At 42.9% G+C, this 23,915-nt stretch overlaps 1 protein-coding gene across 2 annotated transcripts in view; it reads right to left on the bottom strand.

Annotated features, from left to right (window-relative positions):
• Window positions 1-2,211: 2,211 nt before the first annotated feature.
• The window catches only part of MTA1 (metastasis associated 1), an 85,221-nt gene continuing 63,517 nt past the window's right edge, over window positions 2,212-23,915 (bottom strand). The window contains exons 17-20 of one of the 2 annotated variants that reach the window (XM_086753132.1): window positions 22,836-22,871; window positions 11,373-11,404; window positions 8,378-8,529; window positions 2,212-3,912 (exon numbers count right to left, since the gene is read on the bottom strand). In XM_086753132.1, coding sequence (XP_086609258.1) covers window positions 3,774-3,912; window positions 8,378-8,529; window positions 11,373-11,404; window positions 22,836-22,871 — 359 coding nt within the window. In that variant the 3' untranslated portion in view covers window positions 2,212-3,773. The remainder of the gene's footprint in view (window positions 3,913-8,377; window positions 8,530-11,372; window positions 11,405-22,835; window positions 22,872-23,915) is intronic. The other variant, XM_086753133.1, reaches the window with a different exon arrangement.

The raw sequence follows: 23,915 nt of genomic DNA, 5'->3' as shown, positions 1-23,915 counted from the left end.
ACTATTTCAACGGTGCTGTTACAGACAGTGCACTGCCTTCATGTTACAGCATCAAAAGCAGAGATCATAGGCAGCTGCTACTGACAAGCTGGTAAAATGCAGAATAAAAAGTAAAAAAAAAAAAAACCCAAATTCCAAAGTTAAATGTTTTTCTTACAGATTTTTTTTTTCACAAAGAATTGTAGGAATGTTTGTATTTTTTTTTTTTGTCAAAGACTTTCCTAACCAGCTCCCTGCTACTTTTAAGCCTGTAAAATCATAAGCAGCACAGCAAGTCCGGAGGCCAGTGCGCTCCGTCCACATGAGCAGGAAGCACAGCCTTCTCCAAGGGATCGGAGCTGAGCCTGTGGCACATCTGCTCCCACGTCTGCAAAAGAAGTCAAGGATGGAGATGCCAGGGATACACTAAGGGAAAATATCCAAACGCATGTGGGAAAACTTACTGCAGACTGGAGACGTGTGCGGTAGAATGACCTGCTCCGGGTGGGCAAGCACTTCCAAACGCCAGGCTTTGCGCTGTGGAGCAAATGTGCCCGAACACCAGCCCAGCGCCCCTTGTTGCGGCTCCCATCAGAATTTGCCCCCTACAATCTCTCAAAGGCTCTAGGAGGTGGAAGGGACACTGAAAATGGGACACTGCCCCAGCTGTACGAACCTTTCTTTATTTTTATAAAGCTCTAGAGCAGAAGGGTAAATAATCGAAGGCAATTCCTGCACATCAGCATATGAATACGGAAGAGAGGTTGGTACAGGAGAGGCTTAGTGACAGCAGCCTGCTTAAGAGAGCGACGGCTCCAGCTTGGGTAAGTCAGCCCTGGGACTTCCCATTCACTCTGTGCTTCCCAAGAGCTGGCATTTTTCTTCGGTTGCTCAAGGTGTCTTCCAACCCCTCCTCCCAAGCTGGTACAAACATAAGCCAGTGAAGCACAAGGGAGGGAAGTCTGCTACCGTACATCAAAAAATGGCTTCCATATTAAGGACACGCAAGGGATCCTTCAAAGCCAGGACAGCACAGGATTTTCTCTCTACTTGCCTGGACTCATTCCCAGAGTAGTCTCTGGAGCTGCTCCAAGAAAGCTTTTAGGTTGCTGGGAACTGCAGGGCTGGCACCCTCAAGTGGTTACTCTGAGCTCTCTGTGCAGCCTGAACAGCTTCTCTCAAGTCTCATCCATCGCTTGCCCGCCGCTAACCAAAGCGCGTCTCCCCCAGCACACAGAGATTTCAGAGCTCCCAGCTCCGAAGCAGAGTATGGCCCTCTGCTACAGCCGAGGCATCGGCTCCAAATCCCGCTGCAGAGGGGCTGAAGCCAATTTGGACAGAGTTTTCAAAATGATCTCTTCAGATTTCATTTTGCGACAGGAAGGAATCCCTATGAGACCTTTCCCTCACAAAGTAAAAAAAAAAAAAAAAATCAAGTGTTACAAAACATTCCCGCAGTCGGCAATATTTCTTATGTGCACAGGGCTGATCCTACGGATTGATGGAGGCAAAGCAAATCTGCCAAAGGTCTTTGGCACAGCCCTGCACCGTTGCTCGCAGCCTGGAGACTCTCTAGCTCGTAAGCTCGGTGCCCTTCCGTGTAGCATGTTCTTCAGGAATGGCTGTCCCCTCCCGCTTTTCAGTTATGGATCGGAAAAGGAGACCAGCAGCACAGGATACACTTAGAACATCTGCCAAGCTGCTCAGCTACTCAGCCACAGAGGAAATCTTACCACTGCCGAGCAGCAAATGAGACCAAACGTTGAGCCTGCTTTGCTTGTCCCAGTAAGGAGTGAACACAGAAATGAAATGCTTAAATGTCAGTGGGTTCGGCTGCTGACCCCCGGGGATTTCACTCTGCCGCATGCCAGAATCATGCCACGGATCAGCAAGAGGCAGGAGCCGCTGCAGACAAAAGGCTCATTCAGAGCTCCGGCGTCGCATCTGCTGCTGCGTTTAAGAGGAGGAGGGAGGGAGTCACAGTCTGAAGCGTTAGAAATATTTAAACTGCGTACGAGGGGAACCAAACGATGAATGACTCTCACCCTGCACAACATAACGGCACTGGCAGCACTGGGACGCGCCGCAGTTATGCAAACACTTGAGAGCAGGACACAGCTCTGGGACGTGAAGGCGGACGCGCAGAGGCGTGCGTGCCAGCCAGATGACACCCTGAGCAAGGGTCCTGGCAGCGATTTCAGAAGAGACAAAAAGCAGATGTTTCACAAAAGCTCACTTTCCAGGTTTATTAAGTAAAGTTAACTGAATTGTTTTTCATTTTGTGGGGATTCCTTTCCGTCTAACCCGGCGGGTTAGCAGAGTTCCACAGAATCACGGTTGGACTGTGATAACCCAAATACAACTTTGGCTCATCTCACCGCTGACACATATGGAATGACTTGGGGGTTATTACATGCTGTGTCTGCTTGAGGCAGGTACATGTACAGATCAGCACAAGTTGCAAATGATAGTTTACATCCTTTCAAAACAGGGCAGGGCATTCAGCAAATGCACTGCAATGAGAAGACATATGAAAAAGAAATTATACAGACTTGCAAATACGTAAGAAGTTCAAGAGATGCAAGAAACCTCAAACACAAGAAATGCCAAGGAGGGAAAAAAACACTTAAATTCAGACACAATGTGTTCAAATGAAAACCCAGCTGTAATTTAAATTCCCTTCAAAATGGGAAACATACAGTAACGCAATTAAAGAGAAAACAGGTCTCGTCCTGGGAGAGATGTGTCCAAAAACACTGATGCACAAACAGGTTCAGAGTTCTAAGCAAAATGTCCCTGGGCATTGGTGTACTTGACTCTTGGAGCCAGAGCAAAGCAATTCATTACACTTGCTGGACTGCTGGGCCTACTGCTGGTTCTTGGTGGTACAACAGCACGTAGGATTCCAGATGTCAGAGAGAAGGCAGCACACAAACTGCTGGTTACTGGGAAAAATGCCACGGGCCAGATCTCCCAGGGATCGACTAAAGTAAGGACACCTAATTCTGGTAGCCCGGCCTCCACTGCACACGTTAGTGTAATGTTCTGCAAGGTTCTTCAGTTCTTAGCTCACTCCTTTCTCAGCCTGAGTTGTTTCTCTCTTGTGCATGAGCACAACTGGCCATGCAAAATGATCCAAAAAACATAAGGGACAGGACCAAAGAAAACTGGCTGAACCTGGGCCTGGCTGTCAGCTCCTATTTCCAAATATCAGTCAAAGGTTGAAAATTTATCTACAAAAGAAATAATATAAATGAAATAAAAAATGGCACCGTCCACAAAATTAAAAAAAAAAAAAAAAAAAGGAAAATCTTACAACACAGTCTCGTAAAAACGGCTTTGCAACGAGAGCTCAGTCACAAAATGAAAGGTTCTAGCTCTTCGTACATCTGAAGAGGAAACAAAGCTAAAAAGTACTAGTCCACATTATCTTAATAAGTTAAACTTACTTTCGCTCCCCCTGTCTACAAAAGGGGTAGAAGCAAAGGGGAAAAGAGGCTACCAAAAATTAAAAAAAAAAAAAAAAAAAAAAAGAAAAGAAAAAGAAAAAGGAAAAAAAAAGGAAAGGAGAGAGAAGGAGAGAGTGCGCGCGCGAGAGAGAGAGCAGTCTGTGGTCAGAGGCTCAGAGCAGGGCTGAGTTCCTTTTAAGGGTTTAAAAGATGCAAAACAGTTCCTCAAAAGTTCCCTCTCTTCAACAGTTAATTCAATGCTGTAGCCATAGAAACTCAAGTATATATTGGAGGAGAGATTCTTTCAGGCAGATCCACCGTCATCCAGAGAGCTGCTCAGCTGCGTTAATCCTCGATGATTATGGGTTCATCATTCATGGGCTGGCGTAGCTGCACTGCCTGGATGGGCCGGAGGATAATAGGCTTGTAAGGGCGTCTGGCGGCTCGCTTGGCTTCGGAGGAGGAAAGCAGCTTGCGGATTTTCCTGCAGACAGTAAGGAAGAAAGGAATGGATTACAGAGACCAGACACTTAAGGCGTCGTAGGTTTCTCAATTTCTCCAAGTGAAACCAGGCCTGCACACACAGAGGCTGCTCGCTAACGGGATGGGCTGATGCTGTTTATTTCAGCAATGTCTTCCCTGGGGAACTTTTGTTTTCCCATTTATAAACCCACCAGTGAAGAGGAAATTGCATTCTCTGTTCCAGAATCCTTCCCCTGCAGAGCAGAAGGAATTCTGATCCAGCCTCCCAGAACCAGGGTCTACTGCTGGAAATACAACACGTGAAACACTCACGACAGCCAGTTTCTATGCCACTAATTTATTTTGATGCAGGCAGACACATCGGTTGGACATGCTGCATGCAGCTTTGTGGGAATTTACAAAGCCAAGTTACAACCAAACCTCTTCCGGCAATGCTGGTCACTTCGCCTGTTAATCCATCTCTCACAGAGCTCTCCGACATTCCCCAGCCCCAAGCAGGTGCACACAGCTGCCTCCTCAAAAGAAACCCGCCACAGCACAAGCCAGCAGCGCTCAGTTTCCCATGGAGCTACGGTCTCAAGGCTGAGCTGCCACAGGGCAGCTCCACGACGGCCACTAACCAGTGAACACATACTGGAGCCTTTCCCCCCAGCTGGGGGGGAAAGAGGGGCGTCTGCCCCTCTTATTTCTCCCATACTGCCTGTGCCCAACCTAGAAATGGGCAATATTCATGTCCTGCGTTTGTTAAGAGTTTCCCTGTATGTTACAAAACTAGCAGGAAGTCTTATCAGACACAGGAAGCAGTTTTCCATATGGAGAGAAAGTAAGAGAGAGAATGGAGAGGGGATGCACCAAGTTTTCAAATCAGCAAAATAAGGTAGAAAGAGACAATACAGAAGGACTGCCTGTTTATTTTTCTCAATACCAGGCTTAGAGCTAAAGGAGGTATCCTAAAAGAAAAAACAAAACCAAAACAAAATATAAACCTAAACACTGACCAACGAAATAGCAACAATGAAAAATATACTATGTAATTAAGAATTCATTTCCAGAGGATGTTGCAGTGATCAAAAGCATAGAGATGAGAAAGGGAAGTGACAAATATTCACAAGTGTAATCCATCCGTACCTACTATACACAGCTCAGGCACTGGGGCAACAAGAAGGGGCTGGCATGGAAGCACTGCCTACCCTTACAGGCTCCTACCTTAACGGTTTTTTTTACTTACCTGAGAGACATGATAGTGCACTAGAGGAATATATTTTACATTTTTGGTTATTCAGCATTGCTGGGGCCAAGAAACCCTTTTTTGAGGTGTGGGTGATTTGTTTGTTTGTTTGAAATGGAAGAGATACAGTCTTACTGAGCTGATGTCTATCACTGTCCTACCATTTCTGTGTTTGAGATGTGCTAGTTGCTGAAGAAACTGGTCAAAATACTTTTCTCCCCTAAAATTTACCCTTACCACCACCAGCACTGACAAATCAACAACTTCAGCTGAAGATTTCTGAATCAGCTCTGGTCAGATTTGGTCATCTCTTCACTTGCTTTTTTTTGCCCACGGTGCAGAACAAGCCTGCTACGTAGTGCTTACACACACAGAGACATGTCTTTTGTTTGCTCAGTGTCCCCATTTCTCCAGCACATTCTAAGGCTGAAAGGCCACAGGGTGGGGAGAGGAGAGAACAGGGTGGAAAAGCAGTGGCGGGGAGGAAAAAAAAAAAAAAAAAACCAAACAAAAATCCAACCAACCAAACAAAAAAAAATCTTGAGCTGCTGTTTTCTCCCAGACTGGTTTAGCTGAAGTTGATCTACTTTTAGCCAGTGGATCTGCGTGTGTTCAATTCTGCGTGTTTAGCCAGCATCTGCATGTGTTCAGTGAGACACGTCGCCCTCAGAAACGCATCTCTTAGCGGTTCTAGATTCTGATCAGGTCACTTGCTGCCTCCACTTGCATAAATTATAAATGCCGAGTTCCTTACTGTGAGGCTTGAATTCAGAAACGTACTCCTTTCAATCAACCAACTTCTCAAACTGCTCCCTCCAGGCTACCCAATTTTTTAACACTGCTCTCAACAGTGCCACAGGGGGAGGAGAGAGGGTGTAAAACTTTAGGAAAACCTACTTTCTGTGACTGAAAACACAGCCTGACCCTCAGCTGGAGGATGCTATGCAGATATTGCTGCTAGATTGATTGCTATGGAGCCAACACAAAGCTCAAATTGTTTCAGAGCTCACAAACAAGTCTCACATTCTTGACACTGGAATGCAGCAGATGGTTCAGGGAAAAGTTAGAGGTGAAATGCCTGACAGAAAACCCGTGCCGCGTACAATGTTACATCGCTCAGGCATCCCTGCTTTACAGCAGGCTGCCAAACATCTCTTTTCAGCACTCATCAGTCAGCTAAGCAGCAAGGCTGTCAGACAAAGAAGCCTGTTACTCTTTTTTTTTTTTTTTTTTTTTTTTTTAGAGTTGACGAGATAAGGTCTTACTGATCTAATGTCTATCACTGCACTCCGATTTCTGCATTAGAGATGTGCTGGCTGCCGTGGGACTGCTCTTTCCTGCCTCGGTCAGCGGTTCTGGATGAGCAGACAATTCTGTGTCTTTACAGTAAATTGCTCTCAAGACCAACATGGCACTTGATGAATATTCTCACTGTTCTCCACACACGAAGGGGCGGGACCTTGTAGTAGTTCTGAGATCTTACTACCACAGACCTACAGCATTTCTTGCGGGTTGGACAATAACAGTGGTAAGTGTTTTGTAGACGCAGGATTATGAAATAAGCCTTGAGCATCCAAGGACTGAAATAGAGACTGTATACATTCACAACGGCACATGACTTTGCCAGAGCTGAAGGGCTGTAACAGGATCCCAGTACCTCCTTACTACTTCCCTTGAAAATTAAATACTTCTCTCACAGTTATGTAAGGGATCCCATGGCTTACTTTCGCAGAGTCTCACAGGAACAGCAAAGGGGAAGGGAAAGACAAGGTAAAGATGTAACCTGGTGAGAAACGCACGGTCACATTAAAGGTGTCCATAGGAACAAGGCTGACAAGGAAATTAATTTGATGTTTCTTCTGAATTCTTACAGGGGCGGTTCCTGCACTGAAATCTGATGTTCCAATAGATCAGTGGTTAGTAACTTGGACGTTACCAGTCTCAGCTCGCATACGGAGCCCATCTTTGATACGAGGCCCACGGAACAGTCACTTGACATTTGAAATGTTTTGCATGCTACAGAGGAGGTTGGGAATGTCAGGACTCTGACTATGCACTTCATGCTGAACAAACGGATACTCAGAGTACTGCACCAAATTTAGTAGTCCCGGAAGGGACAAAGTACTCAAAAGTCCTGGCCTCCTTGGTCACTTGTAAAGGCTCAGACATCCAGTAGTTCCCATGTCCATCTCTGTTAAGTACTGGAGGGAAAAGTAAGTGCTTCTCTGCCTGCGGCACTGATACAAAAAGTGTTGGTAACTCCAGGCTTCAGACGCAGACAAAAGCCAGAGTGCACCTCTGCTTGCAGAGAGGGCTGAAAAGCAGGGCTGTGGCTTTGCTCTGACCTTCCTCAAGGTTACCCAGGAGGCAGGCATCAAGCTTTTGGGAGGAAACCACACAAGCATATGTCTGTGCCTTTCTGACCACACCCAGGAGCAGTCCTCCCTTCCTAGGAATAACACAGTACTGGGAACACAAACACAAAAAAGCTTTGTTTTAGTGATCAGGCCACGCAGCTTCCACTGCTGTATCAGCAGTCTGTTAAGAGAGTTTAAAGTGAAACTCCTGCAAGGAAAGTTTCTTTCACTGTTTTTATCCTGTGGGTGAACTAACAAGAAGGACTAGCAGAAGGAGTACCACCAAAGGAGGAAGGTGGACACTGCAAGACTAATTCTCACTGCTACTGGTGGCAAATATAAATCACCAAAGAAATGAGGCACTTCAGCCCCTGGAAACCCTCTGTGTCACTTGCAGGCTTCAGTGCTCAGACATATGAGGAGAGGTTCTGAGAGGTAATACAAGAGACTTCAGCATGCCAGAGGGCATGCAGAGCTCTGTGTATAGGAGGCTCTGTTCCTCAGCATCACCCACACGCAAAAAGGTCCCTATCCTGCTTCTGAGCCACTGTGGTGAGACCTCCAAAGCATTTATTGGTCTGAACCAGGTGAACTTTCCACCTCAGTCTTCCTCCTCTTATTGCCCATCTCTTACAGGAACTGCTCTGGAAGAAGAATCTGCTTTCTCTGGAATGCAAGTGCATGATTAGGCACATTAGACATGATTAGGGATATGACAGCCTTTATCCACCTCAACACCGGCAGTGGTCTCTGCATTTAGTTTGTAGCAACAGATCTGCTGAACAGATCCCTGTCTAACCACAAAATCAGTTGCAGCACCCACATGGAACACAAAACAAAAATACCTCCCCTTAAATTCTCTGAAAGATCAAGTTTCCTACCTGGTTTCTTCAGTGGCCATGTAAAAAACATCGTCTGGTGCATCAATCCAGTTCATCCTCCTCCTTTTCACTGGAGGCATGGATCCACCACGAATTAATCTGACTTTTGTTGGGTATGATTTCCCATTGAGCAGCAAGTTTCGGCTTGGTCCCTAACGTGATACATTAAAAAGTACAATTACAGACTGCAACAAACCTGCAGTGGCAGGTGATAAGCACTCAAACAGAATTAAAGTTTTCATATCAGTTTTTTGCGAGTTTATGATAAATATTTCTGCTCTTGCCCATGACTGAACAGAGAATTCACACAAAAGCAGTTGTCCACAAGCAGTAGAAGTTAGGCACCTTCAATATACAATAGGACAGCAATACTCCAGCGACAGGACAAATAATAAATGGAAGGCATTACCAATAATCTGTTGCTTGTGTCTGAAAGATGACATGAAGTTCAAAAGATGGAGCATAAGACTTTGATTTCAGTTACTACCATAAATCTAGAGCAACTCTATTGATTTCAGGGAAGAAAATCTAGCTACACAGCAAATCAAATATAAAAACCTGAATTTACAGTTAGTCTGGGGTACCAAACTTACCCAAATCCTTTTTGTTCTAGGGAGGTTAATATTTAATGAGGAGAGTATACAATTAAATATGTTGTTGAAAACAAATCTAGTAGTACAAATCTCTACAGCTTTCATGATAAAATCCTTCTAGCATTTAACACCACAGATTTCCCACATGTAACACACTTGCTTTGCGAATCAACACAAGTATAATTTTCCAGACCCACAGCAGCCCCCTTCCACTCAACTGGAAAAACATGAGCTGTTATTGAGAGAGGTGCAGATGAAAGGGAGCAAAGTATTAAGCTTCTCAAACGCAGCTGTCCTCGATCATCTGAAGTCCAGTTCTGCTGCCCCTCTTCCTGCTGATTAGCACATTGAGAAATCCCACTGAAATCAGTAACACTGGGCAGTCAGGAAGGATGCAAAATAAGGGCCCGGAAAACATGATATGCATAAATTAAAGCTGGTCAGAAAATGCACAGGCCATTGTCCGAGGTCAGACCATCTCCCCAGATGCACCAAGGCTTCCCCCTCTGTGCACAAAATGGGAAACTGAGCATGTACATGAGGGATGTCTGGCCTGGGAGATCCACCTCAAAAGGAAAGGTGGGGATATGAGGTATTCAAGTCCTTCAGTGTCAGGTTATGGTAAAAGCTCAACCAAATTTCAACACTGACTTAGAAAGGGAAGATTTCAGTCTGTCAACCAAGGAAAAAAAAACAAAAAAACTTTCTTATCTCATTTTTATCTGAGGAGAAAAGAAAAAAATGATGACTTTTTTTTTCGACCAGCCTTAATCAACTGTGCTAGTAAGATCTACTTCCTGTAGAAAATTATGGCTTTAGAGCTAAACAAACAAAATCTCACCTTTTAAAATCCTAAGCTCTTTAAAGCTGTTGTATACAAGTGCAGTAACAATTTAGTATCTTAGTTGCCCAGCTCACAAGACAACTTCGGCACCACAGCAAACCACTGAAATACTTCAAGAATTGCTTTTATATTTGAGATTGATTACAGAAAAGGTTTCAAATAAAAAGCTTTTCTGTTGATTTCTTTTACTCCCTACAGACTTCTCCAAGAAAATCCTTTCATTAGTGTTGCGAAGGATATTTTCTGCGCACGTGCTACATACACAGCAGAACAACTCTGGAGAAAGCTCTTGGAAATACCTAGAAGGGGCATCCCTGTGCTTCCCAACCTGCCTTTTCTCTGCCTGCTCAGAGCAACGTTTCAAGTGGTACATCCTGAAATTTTCAGTTCAGTAGCACACTTTATCAAGCAACCAGAAATCAAGGCAGTTCAGAGGTTTCACCCTAAAATAACTAAAAAGCGTTAGGTCATCACAGATTTCTCCCACTGCACTGAGTTGGTTTATTCAGCAGACACAAACAAGTAGCCAGTCTCCTCAGTGACAAGAAATGAAGCTGAATTCATGGAGGAGTACAATTTATCACTTCGGATCAGATGCTCAAGTAACAAACCAAATCAATACTTCGTTATTACAAGCAGACTAGCATGCTCAGGTTATAGCCTACCCTTTATGATACTGCGCACTATCCGAGAACGTTACTAGATTTAATAATGTTTGTGGTCACCATTTAGTGACCATCAGTCATACCTGCTGCTGACTGACCCATGTTGGAGTGACTCTAACGACGCTAATACATTGTGGTAGTTCACCTGATGAGGCAAGCTCCACTTTATCAACACCAGAAGCCCTATGCTTGAAGTTCTCTCCCACGAGCCTCCCATAAGCCAGGGGAGAAGTGATGCACAGCCTTTGCGCCGGCCCCTTCACACCAACGTGAATTTAATGAGAAAGCATTTTGCCAGAGATGCATCAGACTGGCTATTTGCTTCTGTCCTTTGATAAAACTCAGCATAATGAATGAAAGGCTAGGAATAACTTCTACTCAAAAAAAAAAAAACCCAACCCACAAAAAACAAGCATTCGCAGCAGACAACTTGCACAACAACTTCCAAGGGGGGGGAAGGGGGGGGGAGAAAAAAAAAAGAAAAACCAAACAAAAAAAACAAAACTGAAACTTTTTTCCCCAAATAAACCCTTCCATCATTTAAACCTTCCTCCTTCAAGGAAACACATTCCACCTAGAAACACATCCCAGAGCTTTGCTATAAACAGCCACTCAGTTTCTGTATGAGCAGAAACAAAATGTTCCATCCAAAACAGAATCTCATTTATATATAGATAGATAGATTTGAGGTTTCAATTGTATTTAACCACTTGAATGTTTCATATGCCCCAAAACAACTTTTTTTTTCTTTAACTTTTCAATTAATTGGGAAGTATGACCAGCTGCAAACAGCAAAGATGGAAGTGAAACACTACAGTTTAACGGGGTGTTCTATCTACCATGGGTTAATAATTCTTCTTTTCCCTGTTTTGGTTAAATGAACATTCTCTTACCATTTGTCTGGTTTGTCCGTGGTTAGGCAGACCTAACAAACAGGAAAGAGAATAGAGCTGGTAAGACCATTGCTTTTCCAAGACAGAAAAAAGTACAAATCAAAACACACGCAGCTATGATTGCAACTGTGTTGTTTTGCCAAAACAAGAGTTGTCTACCAAACTAACTTCTCCCCTCATAGAAAGGTAACTGAGAAAAACACTTGCCACTCGCACAGACTTTTCTCCATGTACTCACACCTTTCTTCAAACTACTGCTAAAAGTACACCTCCTCTCTCAGATCTGAGGTTTTCCTCAAGTCTTGGGGAAAAGCTGGCATTCCGTTTTAGTTTTGGAGGAGTTTACTGACATCAAGAAGGAGAAAGTGGAAGGTATTATACACTGTCAACACAGGAACAAATAAGATCTTCCCTGTCATCCTTGGATCCCCAGGGAACTCTTCAGCTCAGATGTTAGCTACAAGCTGTTAGCAAACAGACTGTATCTGCTGAACCTACCAAAAGTAAAGACTTCCACAGGCGTAGCGCCATCAGTCACGGAGCAGTGACTCCAGCTATCACACAAAGCCCTTCCCCAGTAACACAAACAGCCCTGTAAAGCTCCCAGCGCAACGCCTTGATTTTACTAGCTTATTTGCTATACTATCAGACCCTACCACGCTGCCATAGCATACGTACCAAGCTGTAACTTGCATATATGTGACCTTGTAGGACACACAAAGGTCTTGGGGTATAAGAGAAGGCACCATGGCACTGGGAGACCTAATAAACCTTTCTGTTAGCACCAGTTAAGTTTTCTGAGACGCATGCTCCCAGAAAACACCACTTCATTAACATCAGTGCACCAAACCATCTTTCTCAGCCCCTTCTGGCTGAGAACCAAAATGTCAGTACATCAAATCCAACAGGTACGTCAAATCCAACAGGTACATCAAATCCAACAGGTACTACAGGACAGGCATCAGGAAATGCTGTCACTGGCTGCAGAAGTTATCAGCATGAATTCTACTTTCACATTTATAGCAAGCTTCCCAGCTTGACTTTTGAAACTTCCCATTGCTAACGAGTTAAGCCGTGATGAAACATCAAAGCTTTTTAAAGAATCCAGCAAAAATGAACTTTTACAGCTCATGGTCCACACTCAACAGATTCCTTGAGATTCTCCTTGGTAAAACCAAACACAATGTACTCACAAGCAAGTATGCCAGGAAAACACATGACACAGCAACGTAGCGGGAGGAAGGCGGAACGGGGGACATTTTGTGAGCACTGAGTACCACAACACCACATTAAAATCAACAGTTGATAGCGAGTGTCTTTTCCATTCTGCGTAGATGTATGCTGTTAGCTGCTTCAAACATTAATACACAGTTTCAACTTTTGCAGCATTTTTGTGCCTAAGTATCCACAGAGATGAAGAAATAGTTGCCAGAAAGATTTCTGTCAAATCTGTAGAACAGATGTACCAGGCACCAAGCAAGAAGACCAGTAACAACCTCTGGATGTTGACAAAAGCAACGCAGGCGACAGATAATCACTCCTTTTTACGTGGGAGCAGCAACTGCATCCAAAACACAGCTGTGAGCAGCTGTTCGAGATGGATGGAGAAAGAGCTCCGCAGACGCTGGGAAACAGCACAGCCAGCAGGATGCAACCCGAATCTGCTGGCTTCAGAGCTAAGCTCTAGCACTTGTTTTCTCTCTCCCCTTCCATCACAGAAGGATAACATTTTCTCCATTCTCACAGGAGCTCAGAGAGATGTCAATCCACTGATGCTAGTCCCTGGATTAAAGCCAAACTTTTCATTTTAACCACACTCCAGATCAGCTCTTTTCTTGTACTGAGAACATTCTTGATGCCAGAAAAGACTAGCCTACAGGAGCAGCTGATACGTGGCTGCAGCAACGACTACTGCTGGATGTAAAAGCCAGTAAACAGTGCTATTCCTAAGCACCAGAATTAACCCAGAATATTCCACGGTGAGAAGAGATGTTCAGACTCACACAAACTGAGCGAGGGCTGAGCAGAACTGCTGCTTAGTCTGAGCCCCAAAATTTCAGAGCCCTCAAACAGCAAAGAAGCAGTGGTTACATCAGGGACACACCTCACCCCATAAGCTGTAACTTCTAGGATAAAGCTGCCCCAATAAAATAAGACACAAAACAACATTACAGTTTCAATACAATTTATACTCTTGCTATCACAGTAATAAGATATCAATTAGCATATTAATTGTAACTATCTGTGAATTTTTCCTTTAGTCACACTTTGATAACTGGAGTTTGAAAGAATAAATATAAAAACAGACACTAAAAAGAGTAGCTTCAGTTTTCAACTAAAAAACCCACCACACTGAAAGCATATGCAGCTGAAACACTGCTATTAAATGAGCAACTTTTACCCACAATGTTCACCAAAGAGATGCGGGGAGACAGCACAGCATCTGTAACCCATTGCAGAACAGCTGTCAAGTCAACAAGGATGCACTTGTACTGGAAACAGCAGATTTTCACCCAAAAAGTTTTTGGTGGCTTCTATGCGAGAGATGAGGTCTGCCAGACAGGCACCCCTAAGAACAAAACCAATCCCCCATCTCTGGGTGAGGAGTGGTACAATCAGGTAACTCACTACACGAAACTCAAGTCCTCTCCGAGACGCTTGCTCCATTTTCAAGGATCAAGGTTTGAGAGGGACTTTTTACACACACGCATCCATGAGCAGGTTAAAGAAGTAAGACAGCATATGAATGTAAACCAGGAGCTAAATACAGCAGGGTTCTGGCAGCTCCTCTCCAGGAAAAAACAGTCTCTATTCTATGGAGGGATGTCTAGAGAAGCCACAGGGTAGAAAGTGTGAGCATTCCTTTTGATGATATTTAAGGTCCAACTGCTTAAATTTGCGTAGCTCCACATCAGAAACAACACTAACCTCCTGCAAACGTGATTAAAAAACCACACAAAAAAGGAGGTGTTTTCAGGATTGAACAGACCTTTAAAGCCACAAAGTGTAAAGGTCTACAACGATGAATCTAAGCAGGTCTTCCACTCTTTTGAAGCCAAATAAATTTAAATATACTCTGAAAACTCAAGATTTTTTTTTTCCACAGCACTGACAAAAATCCAAAGCCCTAGAAAATCTCCTGCCATTCAATTCCTCTGCCAATCTCCTCTATACATTGAAATAAAGAGGAAGTCCCAGAAGATAAAATGAAAACAAGGTAAATTGAAGGTATATTTGCAGGTGATCATAAACGTCCTTTGTCACAGACGATTCTTACATTGTTACTGAAATGGCAGTAAAACACCTAACCACAGTACAGAGATTGACACCCTCAGAGCACGCCTCCACTCCCCACAACTTTGTGACAAAGACCTCAGAACTGTTCCTCAAGTGTAAGCACAATTACAGAGATTTTGGCTCAAAACCAGTCACAGCAGGGTACTATGCCCTAATGATCCTTTCATCCTTCAAGGATCAAAGCTGCAGACGAAGGTACTTTCATCCAGAGAACCACAGGTGGGGAAGGACTATCACAAACAGCAAAACAACTCTCTGACTGCTCTTACTTTGCAGCTTTGTTTTATCTTTTGGGGATGGGGGGAAATCACCTCTCAGTTAAACCAACCTGTTTCTTTTCCAACAATCTCTATCATTTGACTCTAATGCTTTCAGAGTTCTTAAAAAATAATACGTATGTACATAAAATTAGAGAATACCTAAACTTCTGGCAGCAACCAGAGCACCACCCCAAGAGCATGCCGCAGGCATGGGGAATAGTTGGCACCTGACAACACAGAGTGGAGTGGGAGAATCTATTTTTCCAGATGGGAAACAAACCAGTATGTCTGGTCCCACTGGCAGCCTGAGAGTAGACATGCATGCTCTTTGCTGATCCAGTTTCATCCTCTGCAAGTCTGGCAAGAGGTGCTCAGCACCTGAATGATAGCCTTAAAAAATTACTCCCACTGCTTAAACTCAGCCCGCTTTTTTTGCCAACTTCACACAGTATACACAACTGCCAGTTCAAGAAGCAGGAGAGCCTAAACCCTCAGCAGTGTGCCCAGTGCAGACTGGAGTGCGGGGATATTTCCATAAAGTTACTACAGCAAGCATGAAGAAGTTGCAGAATAAGCATCAACCATGGCCACTTTTCTGCTTGGGTAGAACACTGCAATGCTTTTCTATGTCTGGACACACTGTTGCCTGTATATTTACAGACAATTTCATACTTTGGCACAAGAACTCTGTACAGAGCTGACCCTACTACCAAGGACAAGCGTAGCCCAGCTTCCAGCCACTGGACATAACTTGGGAGTTGTTAAATTTATATTTACTCAAACTTACTAACTCCAGTCTTCAGCATATCCAACACACAAAAATACGGGTCCTTCATCTCACGTTAACATAATTCATATTTTCTTTTTTTTTTAAAGCCAATCAGAACATCATGCAATCAGTCACAGATGGCATTTTGTTTTAACTTCTGTTTACCAAAAAACATAATGCAGAACATGCAATATGCAGTAACATTCATAAGCACATTTTCAGTCATAATGAATGTACACACTTTCACAATCAGCAAGTTTACTACACTAAAATACATTGCTTTAAAAATCCATACACTCTTCATATGCATTTTCCTTTTCCAAAAGTAATCCTCCTCCTGGGATTCCATCCTTCCCAGCAGTAACAAAAACATCAACAGTACCACACTTGTGAGCAAGCTAGAAAGAAAGATAAAAATTCATGCACGAATGAGGCTTGATGAACAAGGATTTCACTTCCAAGTTACTGGTTCACTTAAAGTAGTGTCTGTGTGTTGCCATATACACACATACAGGTTTTGCAAGCTTGTAAGAATGCTTTAGAACCCCTCTCTTTCTTAAACTGCCAAGAGCACGTTACCACTGTGAGCGGATTGAGTGTCCACCTTCTAATAATCAAAGGCCATAAACTTTCAGGAATGCAAGTACAACAAGCAGAACAGAGCATAAATTGTACCAAACACCACCTAGACTAACATTTTCTTAAAATTCTGTTGTACATAAAAACAATGTTAAAATTGCAATTTACTTACCTAAGTAAGTTCCTACCAAGATTGGCAAAGGAAAAGGAAAAAAAAGATTTAAGGTTAAAAAAGGAAAGATTCACATAGTTCAGAATACAGTAGCCCAGCCCCATGCAACAAATACAGAAACACAGACTGTTTTGGAGGTAGTAAAACACAGAAGTGATCACAGTTTTCTGTTGGACAGATAGACTCAAGACAACATTAACCAGACAGTAACTCCAAATGAGAGATTCCACAAAGAGCAGCTTTAATTTTGGATGAGTGAGCAGTCATTCATTATCCACTTCCTTCCACTAAGCCCTGCACATTAACCTCCTTGGATTTGGATAGTACTTCCTAAAATGTTTGGTCTAACAGTTCACATTAATTTGCTTCACAGATGATGTGTTTGTTCATGCGAAGCTCTGCCTTCTGCTAGGTGTACTTCACGGATCCTACTAATACTTTCTGGGCAGTGACATTCAACGACGAGTCGGCAGCTACGCTTGGACAAGTATGCTGAGAACGGAGGGTTGCTATCTATCTTGGTGCTGAGTCAATCAATACTGTCCACCCACATTCCCAGAAGAGCACCACGGTACATTCTGTCTGGCTGTAACACACTAAGTGGTTAAAAACAGAGGCAACAAAACCATGCACCTCACTGCTTTAGGATTTGCTAATCCATGCTGTGTGAACTAGAAACTAGGGAATTATTCACTGTTTTTAGAACTGGGAGTATTGCACATCATACACATCTATAGATATGTGTGTGTGTGGGTATATATATGTGATATGTATCAAAAATGTACATTCTGTTTAATTACAAATTCAGGCTTTGTACTATCCAGGGCATTTGCAATTCTGCCCTTGCATTGTTATACACTCATTTCCTCTCATATTAATTACACCTGCTCCCTACCATTCCCTTGGGATATGCACCCTCCTCTCACTCAGTCAACATTTGCATCTTACTCCATGCCACCTCTCAAATGAAATGGTTTTCATTAGTTGATCCATAGAGCACAATGGCCATCGCCTGATTTCATTTCCAGATCTTTCTCCATAACACCAAAAGAAAATAATCACAGTGTCACGGCTAAGCCAAAGGCAAGTGAAAAAAGTTTCACTTAACATTTGAGTACAAAATCTTAAGTACAGTTCTCCAAAATAATCTGTACTTTTGGCATACAATTTAAAGCAAGGATGTTGCACAGGCACACAGTTCTTGGGGTCTCCAAAAAGCATTTCAAGCAACTTGTAATTCTTCCCAGCTGTGCTGCTGCTGGCAAGAAACATCATTCCTTTAAAAAATAGTGAATATTTTCTCTCTTGATACTAGTCAGCATTACTCTGGTCCAGATATCAACAGCTAAAGCCAGGACTTTTCCCCAGTACCCCAAGTATCACATTCTTCATTAAAGGACCAATACTCCCTGCTGTTTACAGCCATTCCTGGATGGGCAGATTTCCTTTGGCTGGCTCTCCTCCACTTTGGAAGGGCAGCCAGGGCCACTGCTGATAAAGACAGAATTTTAATACAACTTAAGCACATAGGTTACAGTCCATATTTTCTTTAAAGTCTAAGTCAGCCAGAAAAACCTTTGCAATAAGTCTGGTCACCTACATAGCTGATGCTTAGAGAACTTCCTTATATTCCCACCTCAATAACTGGTTTTAATCAAGATCACTTTCCACTTTCACGTTCAACTCTTGATAACTAAACTAATACCACGCTAGGCTAAGGAATGCCTCCAGTTCTAGGAATTCATGCATGTTTCCCTAAAAGGAGGTGAGAAACAATGAACCAGAACACGTTAAATTAGATTGACATTCCATTTCGGTTTAGAAATCCCCAGCAGCAGAAGCAAGGTCTTCCAACAGTTAATTAACCTCACTCAAAAATTTGCAGCTTGTTTCCAGCCAAAGTTTTTCTACTGTACCTTCTGGCTACTGCAGCTCATTATTCCATTCCTGGCTAGACTAAAAAGCCCTCTATTATTACACTTCTGCTGCTCCTGTCAGCAGAGACAAACATCTACAACTTCCACTTTGATAAAAGCATTTTCCATTATACTGTCTGTTTTCCAGTCCCTTCACCATTTTCATGGCTCTTCTATAAACCCTCTCCAATTTTCAGCATTCGATCCTCTACCATTTTATCAATGCAAGTTTGTTGCTGGGAAAAGCCTTCCCTTTATTTCAGCCACTCATTTATGTTCTCTCTCTTTCTGCCAATTTTAGAGTGCATGTGATGACCCTGAAAAACAAATTTGATTAGATGGAAGCTAACGTGTTGTAAAAGAGAAGGGGGGGAAAAAAAAAAAAAAAAAAACCACAACAAAAAAAGAAATCTAACAGTGGTCCCCTCCCTTCCCCCAACAAAAGTTTGCATAAACGAGCATCACACAGACCCCATACTGAATAGCTGTAAGGAAAAAAGTAAACAGGGTCCAGAACATAAAACATCTTCTCTATCTTCTAGAGGAAGTTTCATGGCAAATACTGTCAGTCAAGCTCCAGAACACTAATGAAAAAGCAATAAACTAATGATTTTTTAAACATCTCGCTGTATTTGACAGCTTATGAGACTTCATGTACTTTTCATGCTCCAAAAATAGGATTCCGCAGCGATTTATCTATGCTAATCTAATGTTGAGAGAGAGCTGGGAAGGGTACTGTATGCCTACTCATGCCTCCAATGAGAAAACAAAACAGATGAAAGGACTACACCCTTCATATAAAATGAGTGGAGAGGAGATAGTGAGGAGAGATGAGTTTACAAATATTTTCCTGTACTTGGGATTCAAGCACCAGTTGAAACTCTAGATGCCTGGCCAGACAAATTATATTCAAAGATTGAAAAAGTTCAGCTCTCTAGGGTTAAGCAGAGATGAGTCAGAAAAAGAAGAGTTAAAGATACTTAGCTGGAGTTACAGTAGCAAGAGAAAAACCAACCAAACAAATAACAAAATTCCAAAGGAAAAAACTGAAGTACTCAAATTTAAGTTCAGCAATTTCCAAGATTTCTATAATTAGTTTTAACTAGTTCTGGCCGCAGCCCACTAACAACAGTCTCCTTTTCTCCTCCTCCTTGATCTCTCACCACCAAGGTTCTCCTTTTCCCAGCCTTTCCTTACTTCCCATTACTTCCTCTCCTCACACAGAGTTCAACCTGACCAGCCTGCATCCGCCCATAGACTAGGTGGTCTCCCATTCCAAGCCCTCCAGCCTCAGTCATCCTCTGGGCACATTTAGGAACTGTGTTTCCATTTATGCAGGAACGTTCATCAAGGCACTTCACTGATTAACTTTTCTGAGGGCTGAATTCTAACCACCAACTGTCCTAAATACCAAAGGGTGGTAGAGCCTCAGATGAAAGTCTTCCAGCAGTGCTGCCTGAAGGAATACCTCAAAACCTACATGAACAGTTCCATTTTCAGCGATGTTAAACAGCCTACTTCTAAACAAAGGCAGCAGATGCCATGGGAATTTAACTGCCTCAGAAACCTGTCCACCAGTACCATGCATATAAACATGGCTCTTAATGCTTTACACTAAGCAAAAATACAAGCTGCTGCTTGGCTCATTCCCTACAAAGCAATCTCCTGATTTTTTATATTGCTTTACAATCTGGCCATGAGGAAAGCCTTATAAACTCATCATACGCAATCAGATCAGCAACCAGCCATAATTTACAGTATAAATACTTCTCCCATGTGTTTGGAAGTAACAGCCCAGCACCAAAAGGCTTTTATCACCAAAGAGACTTCAGCTATAGCCCACCGTAATAGCTGTCCACTGTTTTACATCAGAGACTTTGACAGTAACCTGTCCAAACCATAAGATATCTTCCAGATGTCACCAATACAGCACATCAGCAGGAAGCACAAAAATCTCCAGATAATTCATATAACATTGAAGTAGACTAACATCTCCTTAAATACTATTTCAACATCAGTGGACAAAGAGCCTTCCTGCACCTAAATTTGTGCAGAAATAATATTTTCAGTCTCTCCGTGCAGTCATCTTAACACCAGCTTTTCTTTGCAGTACACTGCCTACAACGACCTAAACCAGCCAGTATGGGATGATGTATCACCACCAAGGGGAGAGGTGAAACAAAAATGACCAAAAAACCCCACAATTTCCCATAGTGTCTATACGAGCTATGTAAATTAAGAATCTGACTGGTTATAACAATTCAGTTTCACTCTCATTAATCTTTTTCATCTATTTTAGGTCAGTTACAATCCAAAAATCAGTCATTCAGGATAGATGGGTTTACTTTAGTCCTCTCACACTAACTCATGGGGCTGCTAAATTCTGGTCACAAGGTTTCATCTCTCACTGCTGTTCTACCCTTCTTCACAACAGTTCCAACCTGTGCTCTTCTCTCCTTTCACCTCCTCCTCTCCCTTCCCACCAGCAGCTTCCCAAACTAACGAGCCTGTATGACTCCATTCAGAGCCAAGAAGTCATCTCAGCACCATGTTCCCAGTTTTTGTACTGCACAGGAAATCGGTATCAGCCATGTCCAGAGTCAGCAAAGCCTACCAACTCACATGCAAGGAAACTGGGAACCAGTGCTAAGTGGCACTGGCACATAAACTGGCTCCAGGGCAGAAATAGATCCAGCAGACTTCCACCATTTGTTTCCCTGTGCCCAGCAGATTCTGATCCAAATTTTTTAAACTTCATTTCCTTGCAGGTGGTTCCCTTCCCTCTGTCTCAGCAAAGCTTCCAGCAGCCCAGGGTCAGAAAATACTCCAGATGTTGAAATTGCAGCATGGCAAACATTTTCCATTCATAAATAAATCTCAACCAACAAGTTAAGGCTGAACTGCACACAAAAACATCCTGTTAATGCTCAGCAAGTAAACAGATTTTTAGACTGAATCATGCTCGGCTACCTAGCAGTTATAGGAACAAATACTACTGCAGGTATTTCAGTGACTGGCTGAGCAGATAAAGCATCAGGCGCTCGGCGGCAGCCGGCCCTTGCACAACTACACACGCGTGCTTCAGAGAAATACGTATTCTGAGGAGCCTGAACAGGTACTTCACCAAAATAATCTTTTTACAAACTGCTCCAGCAACAGTTATGACTGAGATGTATCTAATCAAATATGTATACCAGCAGACAGACTTTTTAAAACACTGAAACAAGAATCCTCCATTTCCAGTAAGTAAATGGTCTCAGGTTATCATATTCAGTGCTCTACAGAGCACAGATCAGTGCCACAACATCTCAGAGGTTCAGAAGTCTGTCATCAGCTGAGTGACTCAGCAGTCCCCTTGCTGATGAGGACATTTAGCAGGGAGCAGCAGGCAGGCCCACAAGCAGAGAGTCACTAGGAGCTGCGGAAATTCAGTGAGCTATGCTGCATCTACATCCCTCATTACTGGACACAGCTTCCCAGGAAGCCAACCTGCCCAAAGCAGCAGGGTTTTGTTATTCTTCCCAAAACACAAAAGCTAAAAAGCACATTCAAAACTCAGCAACACAATATCATGGTATGAATTCCCAAAGAGAGTAAGACAGTAGAATGATCACTGTCCTCATTCTTACTGTATTCTCCACGTGCACTTACATATGCATGCATGTAAATACTGGTAACAGTCATCCACTATCTCAGCCATTAAACACAAAGCTTAATATAAGGGCATGCAGTGTCAGCCATTTCGTGGTAACACATGAGCCTAAGTTTCTGTGTTTGCCTGTCTCACGATGACATTTGTACATCCTAACTATTCAAAACGGGTCTGTTCTACTGAATTTGGTTAAGTGACATTATATGTAAGTTTCCCAAATGATCACAAACTAAAGCTTCTAAGGTCTATTCAATACTCAGAACAGATTAATTTTTAATCTGTGGAAATTTTGAAAACCATTTCTACCGGAAGTAGAGAACACTCAGACAGTCTCTCACCGGTGAGACTGTCCACTTACTGGGGAAAACACAGAGGCTTGAACGTGGGACTCAATGTGAATACTATCTTCTATTTCTTTTGGTCAATGTGAATTTAAAGCAGTTTAGGACACATGAAACTTCGATTTATTAGGAGTCAAACAGTGAAACACCACCTAGTTTCAAACCAACCACCATCAGAGCTTTCACCAGTTTCACAAAACTGCTAGAAAACTGTTCTGTCAACTTGAGGAATTAGTAATCAATTCTGAACACAGCACGTCATGTCTTCGTTACGGTTGTACAACTTGTCACCTGCACGTGAAAAGCCTGGAAGGTGAGTAGCATAACCACGGGTGGAAATGGTTACCCAAGGAACACTGAAAGACATCGACACAGAAGGTGCACACAGACTCATTAGCTGCAAAGCACAGATAAGCCAGCAGATGAAACTAAGAATCACTCTCCTAGCATAAGCTGAGCGCAGCTTCAAGCTCTTACCCCTGCTAGGCATCAACAGGCGCTTCTTCATGTTGCCTGATAGAGCACAAGTGAACAGAAAAGAGAAAAACACATCAGCAACCTGAACAGTAGCAGTTTAAAAAGTTCTTAATGTTAAGACACAAACAATAAGGTATCAAATGTTTGTAATTATACTTGAGATAAGCGACATATAAAGTTAAAATTAAAGGTAAAAAATGAGAAAGATTCTCTGTATCTACCTCTGTGCTCAGAGTCTCCATTAAACACCACCTTCTCTCTCCTGTTAAGGAGATCTACTCTCCATGTTCTCGCCCCCAAGTAAGACCATTTGAACAGACCCTTTTATCCTCATTTGAGAAAAAGACTGCACTTTCTCTTCCCTGAAACTCTCAGGCAAGAGCAACTCTTCAGAACAGAGCCCTGGCACCTATGCTAGCAATGTCCTGCATCTACCTCCCACTTCAAACACCTTCCTCTTGCCTTTTGTCTTCAGATAAAGCCCAAACTCCACTGCAGAGAGGTGCTCAGTGACAGGGCCAACAAAAGCAAATGCTCTGCTTCTGTGCAAGGCAGGAGTAGGTTTATGCCACGCCAGATCTGGCACGTCTGCCTCCCCCAGCTAAGCAGCAGCCTGCCTCTCTCAATGGCATGCAGCCTCCGGTAGTTTTCCTGAAAGCCAGGTGATCCACATGTTACAAAGCCACCTGGAAACTGCGCAGCTAATATCTACAGGTTAAAAAAGCTGGAAACCTCAGAAGAAAAACAAAACATCACTGGGAAAAGCTATTAAGGTTTTCTTCACATTTAAAAATCGAAGGGAAGTTTCTCCCTCGCTGTCCCCTCTGCAAGGTTGGACAAGCTAGGCAGCGTTCACTCGCACAGCAGCTTTATGTGCATGCACCACCCAGGCACTACACACCACATGCCACACCCAGAAGGAGAAATGGGACAAGTAACTTTTATAAAAGGAAAAAATTAAACACACCCTCCCCCAAGAATAAGAAACTTTGAACTTATATAAAGGGCTTTACTTTTAAACAATCTCCATGTATACTGAAAGGACGGAAGAAAAAGCCTATACAGACAATATACATTTTG

This window comes from Chlamydotis macqueenii, chromosome 8 (genome assembly GCF_036417535.1).
Source record: "Chlamydotis macqueenii isolate bChlMac1 chromosome 8, bChlMac1.mat, whole genome shotgun sequence".
NCBI classification, from domain to species: domain Eukaryota; kingdom Metazoa; phylum Chordata; class Aves; order Otidiformes; family Otididae; genus Chlamydotis; species Chlamydotis macqueenii.
Note: the sequence above shows the minus strand (reverse complement) of the source record. Positions and strands in the feature narration are given on the sequence as shown.